Here is a 13,680-nt window from a genome sequence, read left to right on the forward strand (position 1 = left end):
GCAAGGAGGGAGCTAAGCAGACGAGGCAGGGGAAGAGAGAGAAAGAGAGAAAGGTGTTTGCTCTGCCTCTTATTTGGGTTTTTATGAGAGGAGTGATTAACTAGGGGAACTTTTTAGTATCTTAATGGTATCTTAATGAATGTTACTGCCCACCAGCCAAACAAGGCTCTCTGTCGCCCTGCAGCCAGAGCTGCTTTCTTTTGGAGGGTGTTTGCAGACATTCTCAAGAACCATGTTCTTATGACTGTAAAAACAAAATGCATACACCTGTATCATTTGAAAAAAAACACAAAGATGGAGATACATGCAAGCTAATGAGACGCTCCATTTCATGCTGAATGAAACTGAAAATGGCATCTGGAAAGAGGTTGATAGTGCATCTTCACCAGCCTTTCTTTACCACTTCATGGATAAAAAAAGAAATACCGCAATACAGCTTCCAGCTCAGTAAAGTAAACGCCATTGAACCTCACAAGCAGTGGCAGCTCACAACAAAATAATAAATGACGCCGTAATAATGCGATTAGTCCAAATTGAATGCGTTTCAGTGGGACCACAAATCACAAGTCCTTTTTGCTCAGTGGATTTGATGTTTGCTCATACAAGGGTGGGTGGCGGAGGACGATGGGGGGTCAGACTGCTTCAGTTTGAATTACACAACCTGATAAGTACTGTTTAAACATGCAAATTACAGCTGCTGCAGAAACAGGGCAGCCCTCAGAAAACAATACAATATGTCAACTTCTTTGCCATCAGTGATTGAGAAAATGAGGAAAATGAGAGGTTATTGAGGAGTGGTTGTGTAAACACAGTGAAGACAGCATGCTCCCATTTATAAGTGCCATGTTGGTCATGTCCTCACTTTCTTAAAGGGGACATAGCATGCCCATTTTACCACAAGTTGATATGGTTCCTTGGGGTCTTAATGAAATGTCTGTAACATACTTTGGTCAAAATACCACAAGGATTATTTCAAACAGCACCCTTTTTACCCTGTATAAAACAGCCCTCCACAGAGTGACCTGTTTTGAGTGCCTGTTCCTTTAAATGCGAATGAGCCAGCTCCCCCCTCCCCCCTCTCCCCCCATGATTTTAAACAATATAAATTACATATTTTATATGATATAAATTATCAAATATGCATCCCATACTTTGTATTCCCCTTCTGTTGTCCTGGAGTTTTAATTTTCCCAATCACATAATTAAATGTCCCCCTCTGCCCATCCACTACAAGCACACAAGCAGACAGAGAGAGAAAGAGAGGCCATGTAGGGAGACTTCCAGTGCCTTGTTACGACACAAAACCCAGGAAGCTCAATCGAGTCGCTCAAGCATGACGTTTCTGACTTAGAGGAACCATAACAAAACGCGCGAGTGTTTTTTTCCCAGAGTTTTTGGGTTGGTAGACATGCCAGATACCCACATTAACCTGTAGAAGCACTAACAAAGTGGAATTTGCATGCTATGTCCCCTTTAAGATAAGGCCCAATCTAGCAAACAAATGGTGAACTCCATTACCAGAAGCACAAACTTTGTCGCTCTGTAGCAGTTAGTAAATCTGTAAATAAGACGACTATAAAAACTTGACAGAATTAATGAAGTTCCAACTGCTCCTGAAGGCCACACAGTAAACAGCACAGCGCGTAAATTTAACAGCTGCATCGCCTTGTTGGTTTATTAAGAGCCGAGCGTAAAGAAGACAAAAACTGACAGCAGACAGATACATCAAACTAAGAAAGAAGCATTCAAAGAAGCTTTTCAGTGGTAGTCATGAATAAAGCTGGTGTGCTGCCAAATAAGACGTTACTGGTTGGATTCCCAGGAGAACATTAAAGCCCCCACAATGAAATCATCGAAACGTTTCCCTGTTGAAAGTCGATTGAGCGTCTCCGAAAAAATCTAAACGTGAGCCGAGCTATAAAAGTGAGATACTGTCCCCTGATCCTACATTTGTGTCGGCTCTAGGATATCTGGGGGGGATTTAGGGTACATCTAACTGGCTTTATAAACCTCTAGGTCTCACTTTATAGCAGCTAGTTGGAACCTCAGGAGGTGGCATCACAAATTTTTATGTTTGTGAATATCAGTGGGTCTAAAATTTGTTTTAGCGTAAACATTGTTTTACTGTGAGACATTTTCACGATAACATTTTTAAATGAAAAGCTTAAAGATGCTTCAGGACATATTATTACAGAACATGTTCATCCATCCAGCCATTACCTGTAACGCTTATCTTTAAGGGTAGCGAGGGGGCTGGAGCCAATCCCAGTTGACAATGGTAAAAAGGCGAGATAAAACCATTCAATCTCACATTCAAACCTTTTAGAGTTTATTTAAATTTCTCCAGTTAACTTAAACTCATTCTGCATGTCTTTGGACTTTAGGATGAAATCAGAGAAGTCAGAGAAAACCCACGCAGACACAAGGAGAACATGCAAACTCGTAATGGGGTTGGACCAAGAACATTCTTGTGACAGTGCTAACCACTTCACCACCGTCCTGCCAGACCATGATTATGCAATCTATAAAAATGTTGACAGTATACTCAAAGACAGACAGTATACTGTGAAGTCAGGTAAGGAGAACTTAGACTAAAACTCCCCATTTTCGCAGCTTCCTGAGGCAAAACAGTAATAGTACTAAATGTTAATATCAGCATGCTAATCCACATATTCGCAGCTTCCTGAGGTAAAACAGTAATAGTACTAAATGCTAATATCAGCATGCTAATGAAAATGCTAACATGCTGCTATTTAGCAGATACAATGTTTACTGCTTTCTCCATTCAAGAATGGTGTGTTAGTGTTAGCGTGTTTGGGATTAGCAATAACAAGCCAATAACTCTTGAGGCTGATGGTTATGCCATTTCTCTTGCAGGTACTTGGCTGACCTGCTCTTGCCACTAAATAAAAGCCAGGAATGATCCAGTCCGTAGGTTTCACCCTACCGGTATCAGGGTGCATACAATAGTTAAGATATGTCAGCTTCAACCAATGTAGTTGACTGACACTGACATTGCTGGAGCCACTATACTGTACTAGCAAGACTAAAAACACTTCCAATAGACCTAGGATAATTGACCTAAATTACTTATTATTATTATATACTTATTATAAAATGATGTCAGTGGTTATACCTAAGATGGACACTGATTGCTGCTGGTAGATGGAACAGAAAACATCAGATACAATCAACCGGTCAGGGTGTAAATCCATAAATCAATCACCTCAGCAGCCATTTTAGTGTCTTGTTTACCTCATCAGTGTTGTAAATGATCTGAAGACCAGAGCAGATCATCTCCACCAGGTACAGCAGAAACAGAGAAACAGCATCAATCTGAAGCAATAACAGAGGAAAGGAGAGATGAGATACCAACAAGAAAAAAAACTGCCATTTGTACACTGTGTGATATTTCCAAATTTGCCAATACAGCTTTTTTTGATTTCCTACATACTGTAGGCGCGAGCAGTATATTAGCTATTAGGCCTTTGGCATTGGATTGGTATCATCAATAATGCAATTCACGTCACGGCAAAGTTGCTGGAAAAGAAATAACAGCCAAGAAATAAATGGATACAGAGTAAGTGCTTAACATTAATACAGCTTTGATGATTTCTGTGTTTTCCTTTGTCACAGGCAAGTAACCTTGTGGTTTTATTCAGATTTTCCATCTACCTCTATTGATTTATTGGCCACCCTCCATCCAAACATTACACATCAAATTGACCTCTGTCCATTGCATTGACAGAATAATAAGTTGTTTAGTTCCAATTTAATGCACATCCATCTCTGAGGTCAAGTCCCTTTTACAACTGTACATGTATGCCAAGGTCAGAAGAGCAAGTGACACTTTTTTTCCCTGCATGACACTCAACAAATAAAGCTGTCACTAAGAGGTCGATAGTCTAATTTGTTTATCCTGTTGTTCATTCATCTTTAGCGAGGGTCATTTCCCATTGAGTTTCTTTTCTCACCAAAGCCAGTCCATTTATTTCTAATATTGTTATATCAGACTGTATATAAAGATGAATGACATGGCTGCTCCCTATAATTAAGCCACAACGTCTCGATCACCCCCTGGTGGCTCGCTGCAGTATAGGTCATAAACCCTGCTGCCTCCATGTTAATGGATGGGACATGAGGCAAACTACAACGTGAAAGAACATGTCAAATAAATTTTTTTTAAAGATGGCTTCTAACATTTCAGGTATCTCTCATCATTACAACATTAATAAACGTCATGATCAACAGCAAAGATTTACTTTTTATTCAGTCTTGCTCAAGTGTACGTGGGACCTTGCTACGTAAAATGGCTGTATTCATATAATCCAGGATATTTTAGCATCATTTCTGGGTCTTGTGAGGATGTGGAGATATGTCATCCATCTTAATATACTGTACAGTCTTTGAGTGAGATTCATTGAAACCAGCAACCTTACATATGAGCACTCCATCAGGATATTTCATTGAAGTGGATATATATACATATACATAGTAATGCATATATCCAAAACACAACTATACATTGTTTACATGCATATATGTAAAGGATTTTTTTGTTGAAGGATTTCTCCACATGTCTGCTCAATGGCTGACCTGCAGGTGGTGGTAGTCGCTGTAGGAGTGAACCTCGTCACCGGTGTCTACGTCGAACACTGAGTGCAGACACTTAGAGGGGCTGGGATCCTGTTTAAACTGCTCCACCTGGTATAAAGAGATGCAAAGACAGAGGAGAGGATCAGAATGAGTGGTTGAGGGAAAGCAGTGAGCAAATAAAAGAGAGCGAGAGACAGAGTGTAAAAAACAAACTGACATGCAGGTGCAGAGAAAGACACAGAAAGAAGACTAAACTTCAAAACAGCCAGATCTTAACTCAGACAGCCCAGGGTCATACTGAGGTCAGCAGTCTGATGGAGTCAAACAGTCATGGACAAAAAAAGAAACCAAAAGGCAAGTAAGAAATCAGAGAGCAATGCACACACAATCAGTTACACAGACAATCTGGCAGAGAACAAGAGAACACAGTGCATTACTTAAAAAGGTTCAACGGGAGGAAAACAGCAGGGGCAGGTAAGCAGGCGGAGATCAGGTGAGGATTGTTAAAAGGCCGGGAAACACATGACGACAGGAAGCAGACTGACACAAGATGTAAAAAAAAACTAAAGAAAAAAGAAAACCGATGATTTGAAAAAACACGAAATTTTACCGAGGGCGTTTACTGTCAATAAATTTCCTCTGTAAAGAGTCGAGCTGTGTCTCACTTCGAGAGCCGCTTCTTTTGGAGGCAGAATTTTAAGACCGATTGCATCACACTTTCTCATCATGTCTAACTGCAGATCTGTTGTTGGTTGTCCAGTGTTGGTTGGTTCGGACTTCTACACCTTCTGTCATTGCTACTTAATTGCACCTTGCCAATGTCTGCGGGCGAGTGTGAGCTGATGACGAATCGGCTTTTTTTATCCACTACGCAACCAACAAAGGAGTAGAACACTTCCTCTGAATGAGGCGGGCCCTGAATTGGGACACAGCTACAGTCTACCACAGGGGCAGCTTTAATCACAGTTGTAAACCTTCTGTTTTAAGGTCATGCCTGATAATGATCCATCTTCGTGCTGGAATGTGTTATGCTGCAATGGCTGCTGTGTTTATTGGATATTAAGGGCACCTGCTCCCTCCGCTACCACTCGGGGCCAACTCAGCTTCTTCTAGTCCCTAAAAAAAGTAAGCTTTAAAGCGTGAAGCCTTAGACTGAAATTCAGGAATGCATGAATCCACAACCACACCAGTGACACACATAATATGTTGTTTCTCACATGAAATGAACTGGAACAGTCAGCCATGTGCCTGTGCTGTGAACAATAACCCGGGCTGATATACTGTTCAACATAACACAGACTGCTATGAAGCAGATAAGGGCCAATCAACATGTTGAGTTGTGTTTTTGTGTGCAGTGGTTTGTTGGTGGCTGTATGTGTGTGTTTGCCGCATGGACTCGACTACACACTGAATCACGTCTAGGCCGCCAGCCCCATCGCACAGAGTTATAAATAATTGGCCCTTTGTCCCATTTTTACCTCGTTTGTTTCTCTTCCCCCCACCTCTCTCCATCGTCAAGTCCCCCATCGCAGACTTCATTTTTCATTCTACCTCCCACCCTCCGTTGCTCCTCACTTCTACCTCTCTTCTCCTAGTACTTTCGATTATTCACCCTTCTCTGTCTTTGTTGTCCCTCTTGCTCTCATTTTCTCAGACTCCCATGCTTTCCTCTTGTTCTTTCCTCTGGCACACTCCCTCTGCCCACCTTTCCCTCTCTCGCTTTGCCTCCAAGTCGGTCATAGTGGAGACCCTCTGTCCCACTTTTACCTAAACTGCTCCACTTCCTGCCATCCCACAGCGCCTAATGTGTGTGTGTGACTGAGAGGGAGATAGAGAGCTACCTCTGTCAGCAGCTTACACTAGGTACTGTTGTTTATGCTCATGTAAAACCTACTTTTTTGTCTATGTCTCTCAGATTTCTGTCCAAGCCGAGCCACAGAGTCAAGTGGCTCTATACTCGCAGGACATTCTGAATTGCCCCACATGTTGCTTATTCTTTCAAGTGCTGCAATACACCATTACAAGGTTCAAATTAGAGGAAATGCCTGCTGCCCCACACAGTAATAGGTTATTGTACAAGTCCACCTTAATGCATTTATTTTGCATCTATAGCCAACAAAAAAATGATTCAATCTCATCAAACCAATTACCAGGCTGCTGCTTGTAATTTCTGAATATTCAATGATGACTAAATGGGGACAGAGCCAAGATAATTGCAGGAGTTCAGACAGAAGGGAGTCAGGAATAAGGCTTTTTACTCTAGAGGAAGACACCTACGGTTAAAATTATTGAAGGCACTTCTGAAAAAGTTGGAAAATCTACCTAGACTACATTTATTAACAGCAGTGGAGTTGCTTTGTGATTATCTAGACATGTACACACTGTGGTAAACTTATTTCTGTATAAAACCAGACCACAATCTTCCTCAAACATGAAACAAATGCAGTAAGTATGTTATTACTTCCTATCTTTATTCAAGAGCATGGTCTTTCAGTTTTAGATCAGGACTTGTTGATTTTGTAATGCTCTCCCTCAAAACCCTGCACTCGCACTCAAATATACCCTGCTTGTGCTCAAACTTCCTGCCCTCCAGCTTCAGCTCTTCTCATGCTCATGCTGCTGCCGTATGAAATGTCTGCTCTGAAACTGATAGACCATACTCTTAAATAAAGCTAGATAAAAAAACATATGTGATTGCCTAAACGTAACAGTAGAGAAATATTATAATGCTGAGGTCACTACGTATGGATATTATATTGCAAGATCATTTCATGATTCTGCCCTGACCCCGAAGACTATTTTGGTTATTTTTAATGGACTCTTTGGTCTATTGACCTTAACCAGGGTTTATGTGTTTAGATTTGTGTTTTATTTTGGAGTTCTAATCTCCCTCATGTGTTTGTGTTTTACTTCCTGCCTTTATGTTTTCCACTTTAGTTTTGTTTGTTGCCTTGATTTGCTTCACCTGTTTGTCATGTGCCGCCTGTCTCTAGTTTGCAATCACTTCAGTTTGTATTTAAGTCAAGTCCTCAGTTCTGTCTTTGCAGAGTCATCTGATTAGTTGCTGTCAGTTTAGTCACTGCCGGTTTTGTCTCTGTCAGCTTCAAGTTTCTTATCCTGCCTTGTTTTTGTTCTGAACAGTTTGAGTTTGCCTTTTTGTTTCCTGCCGGCCCTGCCCCATATCTTATGTTTTCATTAAATTCAGTTTTTTATGAGTTGGACCAGCCTCCTGCCTCGCTCCTGCATTTGGGTCCACCTGCTCTCAAAAACCTCACTGTGAGTCTCCATATAATTGTATATATGTATATAATTACAGTTATAGAGAACCCAATTACAGTCCGATTATGTTTTGTGCAAACATATTTGTTGTTTCAATTAATGTTATTTCTTAGGTTTCTATCTGAGGAATGACTTTATACTTCTGTACTTCTGTACCAGCATCTGCATCGCTTTATACTTTCTATGCACAGTGGGGGTCCCTGAGCAAAAATTAACTCCACCAACTCCCACGTAGTTGGTATGAGTCACTACTCATACTACGTCTTCATCAAAAGAAATAGAAAAAAAATAAACTTTCTAAAACTCAGTCTGAAGGAGACTACCTTGGTTCCTTATACCATTATATAGGATGACAGCGGGGACCAGCTGCTGTATTTGCTCAGGGATATTTGCTCCGCAGTGGCCCTGTGTCACGTCTCCATTAAAAATGCCATGTTCTCAGTAAGTGTTGGAGACAGGCCTGTAACGAAAGCTGCTCTGTGTAATTAACTGTGTAAACGCAGCTTTGTAATTAAGACACAGGAAAGCTCTCCCCTAAATTAGGTCGTCAAGGTCGAAGCAAAATGAAACACAAAGGCTTTCAAAGGCAAACACTGTACACATGCACATACACAGTGGCACAGCAGGTCGCTCTGTTTAAAGATGTTGCTCGTGAAGAATCAAAAACCAGCATACAATGGATATACTTGGTTCTGCTTTAGGTGCATAAAATGGTTAGTTTCGCAATTTCTCATTCACAGTCTGCAACAGACGCGGCGTGAAATTTTCCCCTTCAGAGCTAAAGTCTTTGGCAATTAACAGATTGTTGGTTATTAAGCCCTTAGGACTAAAGCAACCGACTCCCATTGTCATTTTGTTATGATATGAAAGAGGAACCAGATGTGTCCAGTGCTCCAGCTCTGAGTGGCTTTGATGAATAGCAGCTCTGGAAATACGACTTTGATCTGTAATACAGCATGTAATTGCGAGGTGCTTTTCTGCAAACACGCAGTGTGAAGGCAAGAGCTGAGTGAAGGCTGGTTAAAAAACTCACCTTATCAGCCTGTCTCATGTAGCAGTAGAGGATCCCTCTCATACACTTGATGGCAGAATGCTCCAACTCATGGGTTCGCCCCATGTTGTCATCAATGCGTCTGCACAGCAGAGAAAAGAGGGAGAACAGATGAGGGGAGGACACAGTGTTTTTAAAAGATAACAATGAATAGCTGGTCTTATTATTATAGTGTTTTTTTTTTCTCTCTAATGGTAATATGTTTTTAACTAAGTAAATAAGGCAATCAGCAGTCAGAGGATCAGACAGGCTGCAGACAAGACATCAGAGAGTAATGCCTTCAAGAGATGACGTTTTCAAGATGCACTTACGGCATGTTTAAATGTTAACTTAATCATTAAACCCCAAAAAACTAAAACAGTTCCAAAATTTCTCCATAATTCCAAAGCCATCATTCTGACATTGACAGACTGACCAAATGTGACAGCCACTAGGTGAGCGGCCCATATAGTCCCACCCAAACAAATACAAAAAATATGGACAAATACAAAAAATATGGCTGCTACAACAAACCACATTTTCTAAACTACTTTCGTTGGATTAAATAAAAATAAATTAACTTTATTGTCTTTCAGACCATACAACAAGACGTGCACAGCAGACAGAAACTGTGTTTTTCCCAGCTCCATGTGCAAATATAATAAGGAAAGTAACTTAACACAACAAAAATAGACATTATAGACAAGACCTAAAGCCATAAAAAGCCATAAAAAAAAAGAAAGATTACAAGTCTGAAAAATTGCACAGCATCTCACAGTGGTTGGATTATTGCATAGAGTAACAGTAATGTAAACTTGGTAACAGTAAATGTAGGTGGTGAACAAGAAAGTTGGTCTTACAGTTTAATTGTTTGCATTGAACACTTTGGGAGATAATTCATCATTTGCAGAAGAAGTAAACCTGTTGGATTTAATATTGACAAAAATGTGACTTTGTACAATGAGCATAGCAGTAGTATTAGGGTGCTCAACCAAAGTCCGGTGCATTTCAGAGTTTGGGTTGGTTTTGTTTTCCTGGTCTGGTGTGGAATCTTTCAATTTAACTTTGGTGTGGACCAAACAACTGGACCGGAGTACAGCTGAAGGAGAATCTCAAATATAAGGTCCAGTTACAGTCTCAAAAAAAAAATTATTAACAGTAGTTATTGCTTCATGGGCTAGATGTGTCCATCAGCAAAGATAAATAAATAAAGCTGAAGACGCTGTCTGTCTACATAGTGCTTACTATCCAGTGCAGTCCGTTCACCTGTCCAATGAATGAGTAGCCTGTCATTTCATGTGAGTACATGCTTACTCCTCTTTATTGGTTTGTAAGATGCCACTGTCTTCTGGTGGTTCAAGGACCAGAACGGTGTTGCAAGGCTACCAACTGCAGGTCTCCTCACCTTCACACGTGATCATATACATAAATAAAAGGTGATTTGAAGCCATGGGTCCGACAATATGGAAGGCCCTCTCTACTGACAATAGATCTTCGTTCTATGTGAGCAACTTCAAAAGAATCCATACTCTTACTTTCCTGCTACTTTGCAAGCAATATTTCTAAGGTAGACTGCCTAAAAATCTCATCAGTGGCATGCAACAATGGCTTAAAAAAACCATTGTGCAATTTGTAAAGCCTTAAACCTATACTATGCTAACAGGCGTATCATTACAATTTCTGAGTGAAAAGACAAGCTACAGTAATAAAATCACTTGTGGACTAGATTTGCGGTGTAGATTATAAGAGAGTAATCTTGGCAACATATCACTCAAAAATCAATCAATTATGGCTGCGGTGGCAGTCAGTATATTCCTGTCAGGGCTGGCGGATCTGAAATGCACATGACAAAGGTCATCCCAATAATGACTTTGGATATCGACAAAGGAAAGCCAAACCACTGAAGTGAAACCTGTTTGAATTTCAGTGCTATGCGGTGCATTAATCATGCTGTCTTTTAAATGTGACCCTCCACATCAAAACTGATTGCAGGCAGAGGGTAAAGCAGGCGGCTTTTCATCTCCCAACGTCCTGTTCCCACAGTACAAGCATCTAATATGCATGAGATGATCCTCGAGTGACCGGGGGGTTGCGGGAACATACCCAGCTCTTTTAATTTAATTACAATTAATCAGAAAAATACAACGCGTGTCAGTCAGGTTAAAAAACAGCCCAGCCCCCATTAAAAAGTTATAATGCATAAAAAGTCATAAAAGAAATAATTAAATGTGACTGGACACGGTAGTGGATAAAAACGTACCATGGCTACTTAGAGAAGAAGTTTGTGGCAAATCCTACTGCCAGTTTAGTCATTGACTCTCACACACTTGAACATATACCCACAGCAGCTGGGCGTGAAGTAAGTAATGGCACTAGCCAAGCCTGTCAGATGAGAATAATCTTAATTAAATCCCAGTGACAATTCTAATAGGAGGCAGCCATGACTGATGACTGGGATCTGCCGCTGGTCACATCACTGCGGTACACTCTATTTTTACCCCTGTCTTCCCCCTCAATCTCATTTCTTCACTCTCGCTCTCTCATCTCTCATTTCGCTTGATTCCTCCCTCTGCCCACCTTACCCTCCAACTCCTGCCTTATATCTTCTCCTTCAGTCTCTCTCGCTCTCCCTCCGTATCTTTCTTTCCATCCACTCCTCCACTTTCTTTCTCTGTCGTATTAGATACTCATTTTGTGGAATTTCTTAGAGACTAATCACTGCAGGCATCAAGAGTGGGGACAGTTGCTAAAGGAATTTGGGGGCCTTGATTCTTCTCAGTGAAATTATTCTCCTCGAACCAATAATGAAAGTGTGCTTAAAAGGTAAAACCTTCAAATCACAGAGGCAGATTGAAGATCAGGGTCAGTAAGTGTGAAACTTACTGAGAGTTTAACAAAACCATAAGTTCAAGACAAAGGGATATGGGGGAGAATATTGTGAAATAATGATTGTAAACTGATGTAACTGTTGATTCTTGGTCTGTTTTCCACATTATGTTCGATGAATGTATCAGAAGTGATATTTGTCCACTTCAGTGTTTCTTTCACATCACTTTTGCAGCAATGATGGAAAGGTGGACTACGTTCCACCCTTACCACACACATCGTATTATCACACATGGTGTGGCAAATATACTAATGTCTGTTGCATCATTTATCACCCTGTTAAATTTGGTAAGTTATTCTTTGTCATTGATATTTTATTATTCACCAAACAAAGTGGTTAGTCTTAATCCAAATGCTTTTTGTCTGAGGTATATAGCTTTACCCTCAGCATTTTAGCACAATATTATGCATAACAATAGACTAGCTAGCATTAGCTACTAAAATATACTGTTGTTTTAGTCTGAAAAATCTTGCTGGCTGAAAGTCAGAAAGAATGAAAGTCTTTCTTTTGTGTATGTCTGCAATGGACAGTGTTCAGCTCTAAAATAAATCTGTATGAGATAGGCTGCGTACCATAAAGACAGGGTTTATTGTTCATTGTGCATGTGTGTGTACATCATACACTAACCTGTAGGCCATGGCCAGGGCCCAGGCACCAGCAGCACAATACAGGGAGTCCCGGACCTTGGCCTCTTTGCACTCGGAGCATGTTTTGACAGGGAAAAGGCCTGTGGTGGGACTCTGGTAGTTCAGAATGGTTGTCTTGACTAGATGAAGAGAGAAAGCAGAAGTTGTGACTCAACAGTTCTTGCATGAATAGTAATGGTTCCCTTATTAGTTAAAACACCAGTGAAGAAAGCACATGTAACACAACAAGCCAGTAAGCACTGCTCCGTCAGACTTTACCAAACTAAAGTGACAGTAGGTTATTCAGTTCCAGTCTTTACTGACAGTACTGTTTTCGAGAGCACACACACACATTACATGACCTTATTTTGTCTGTTTTTACTGCTACGCAGAAGGAGCATCACTCCCATCACACCTAAACAACCTCTTTTTGATCCAGTGTTTAGATGCAGCTACTGTACATTTTATGCATATTCAAATAATTGTAGTTAAATCATACTTTTTGGTTCAATTCAATCTAGAACTAGAATTATCATCTTGTGGTTGTATCCCTCCACCCACCACATAAGATGCAGTTCACTGTCCAGACTGGTTAGATGGACGACAGTCACAAAAGTGAAGACAAAGCGTCTTGGTCAGCACCTGGTGCCTGGCTGCAGTGTAGGTCATAGATCCCCATCTCCTCCATTTAAATGCATGGAACACGGGCCAAAAAGTAAATGTACACGTCCAATTTTTTTCCCCCAAAGATGGTTTCTGTCATTTTAGGTAACTCTTATAACACTGATGTATGCTCAAGTGTAAATTTTTCCACTAAATTGGTTTTAATTAGTTATCTGATTCTATAAAATTGTTGTGAAACATCATGATTGACAGCTGAGACTGACTCAAGATTGTATGAGTGTGTGCATCAATGAGACATCGCAACCGCGGCTCCATTCCCCGAACACTACTGTGCAGACTCTGGCTCCCAATGAACAAGATAGCGGTGATCTTATCCTGGATACTTCGGCTACATTTCAGGATAGCGGGAGGAAGTCGAGACACGTCGTTCCTCTTTATATACAGTCTATAGTCCAGACTCATATAGTAAAGACGTTGAAGGGATTTAATAAAATGTATTAAGTGTATTTTGTCCTAATAAGCTAATTAATTCTTGAATTACCGTTTCATCTTTCAGTCCTAGGGAACATTTGGGCCAAATTTCAAGAAATTCCCTCATGGCATTCCTGTGATATGCTATTTCATTTAAGAGAGTGGGA

The 13,680-nt window shown here is 40.5% G+C and overlaps 1 protein-coding gene across 5 annotated transcripts in view; it reads right to left on the reverse strand.

The window, feature by feature from the left end:
• phkb (phosphorylase kinase, beta) overlaps positions 1 to 13,680 on the reverse strand; it is a 102,007-nt gene that overhangs the window by 70,601 nt on the left and 17,726 nt on the right. For all 5 annotated transcript variants that reach the window (XM_034570793.1, XM_034570802.1, XM_034570775.1 and 2 more), the window contains 4 exons: positions 12,420 to 12,558; positions 8,909 to 9,008; positions 4,597 to 4,704; positions 3,256 to 3,336 (listed from right to left, as the gene is read on the reverse strand). In XM_034570793.1, the coding sequence (XP_034426684.1) occupies positions 3,256 to 3,336; positions 4,597 to 4,704; positions 8,909 to 9,008; positions 12,420 to 12,558 (428 nt within the window). The remainder of the gene's footprint in view (positions 1 to 3,255; positions 3,337 to 4,596; positions 4,705 to 8,908; positions 9,009 to 12,419; positions 12,559 to 13,680) is intronic.

Source organism: Hippoglossus hippoglossus, chromosome 3 (assembly GCF_009819705.1).
Source record: "Hippoglossus hippoglossus isolate fHipHip1 chromosome 3, fHipHip1.pri, whole genome shotgun sequence".
NCBI classification, from domain to species: Eukaryota; Metazoa; Chordata; class Actinopteri; order Pleuronectiformes; family Pleuronectidae; genus Hippoglossus; species Hippoglossus hippoglossus.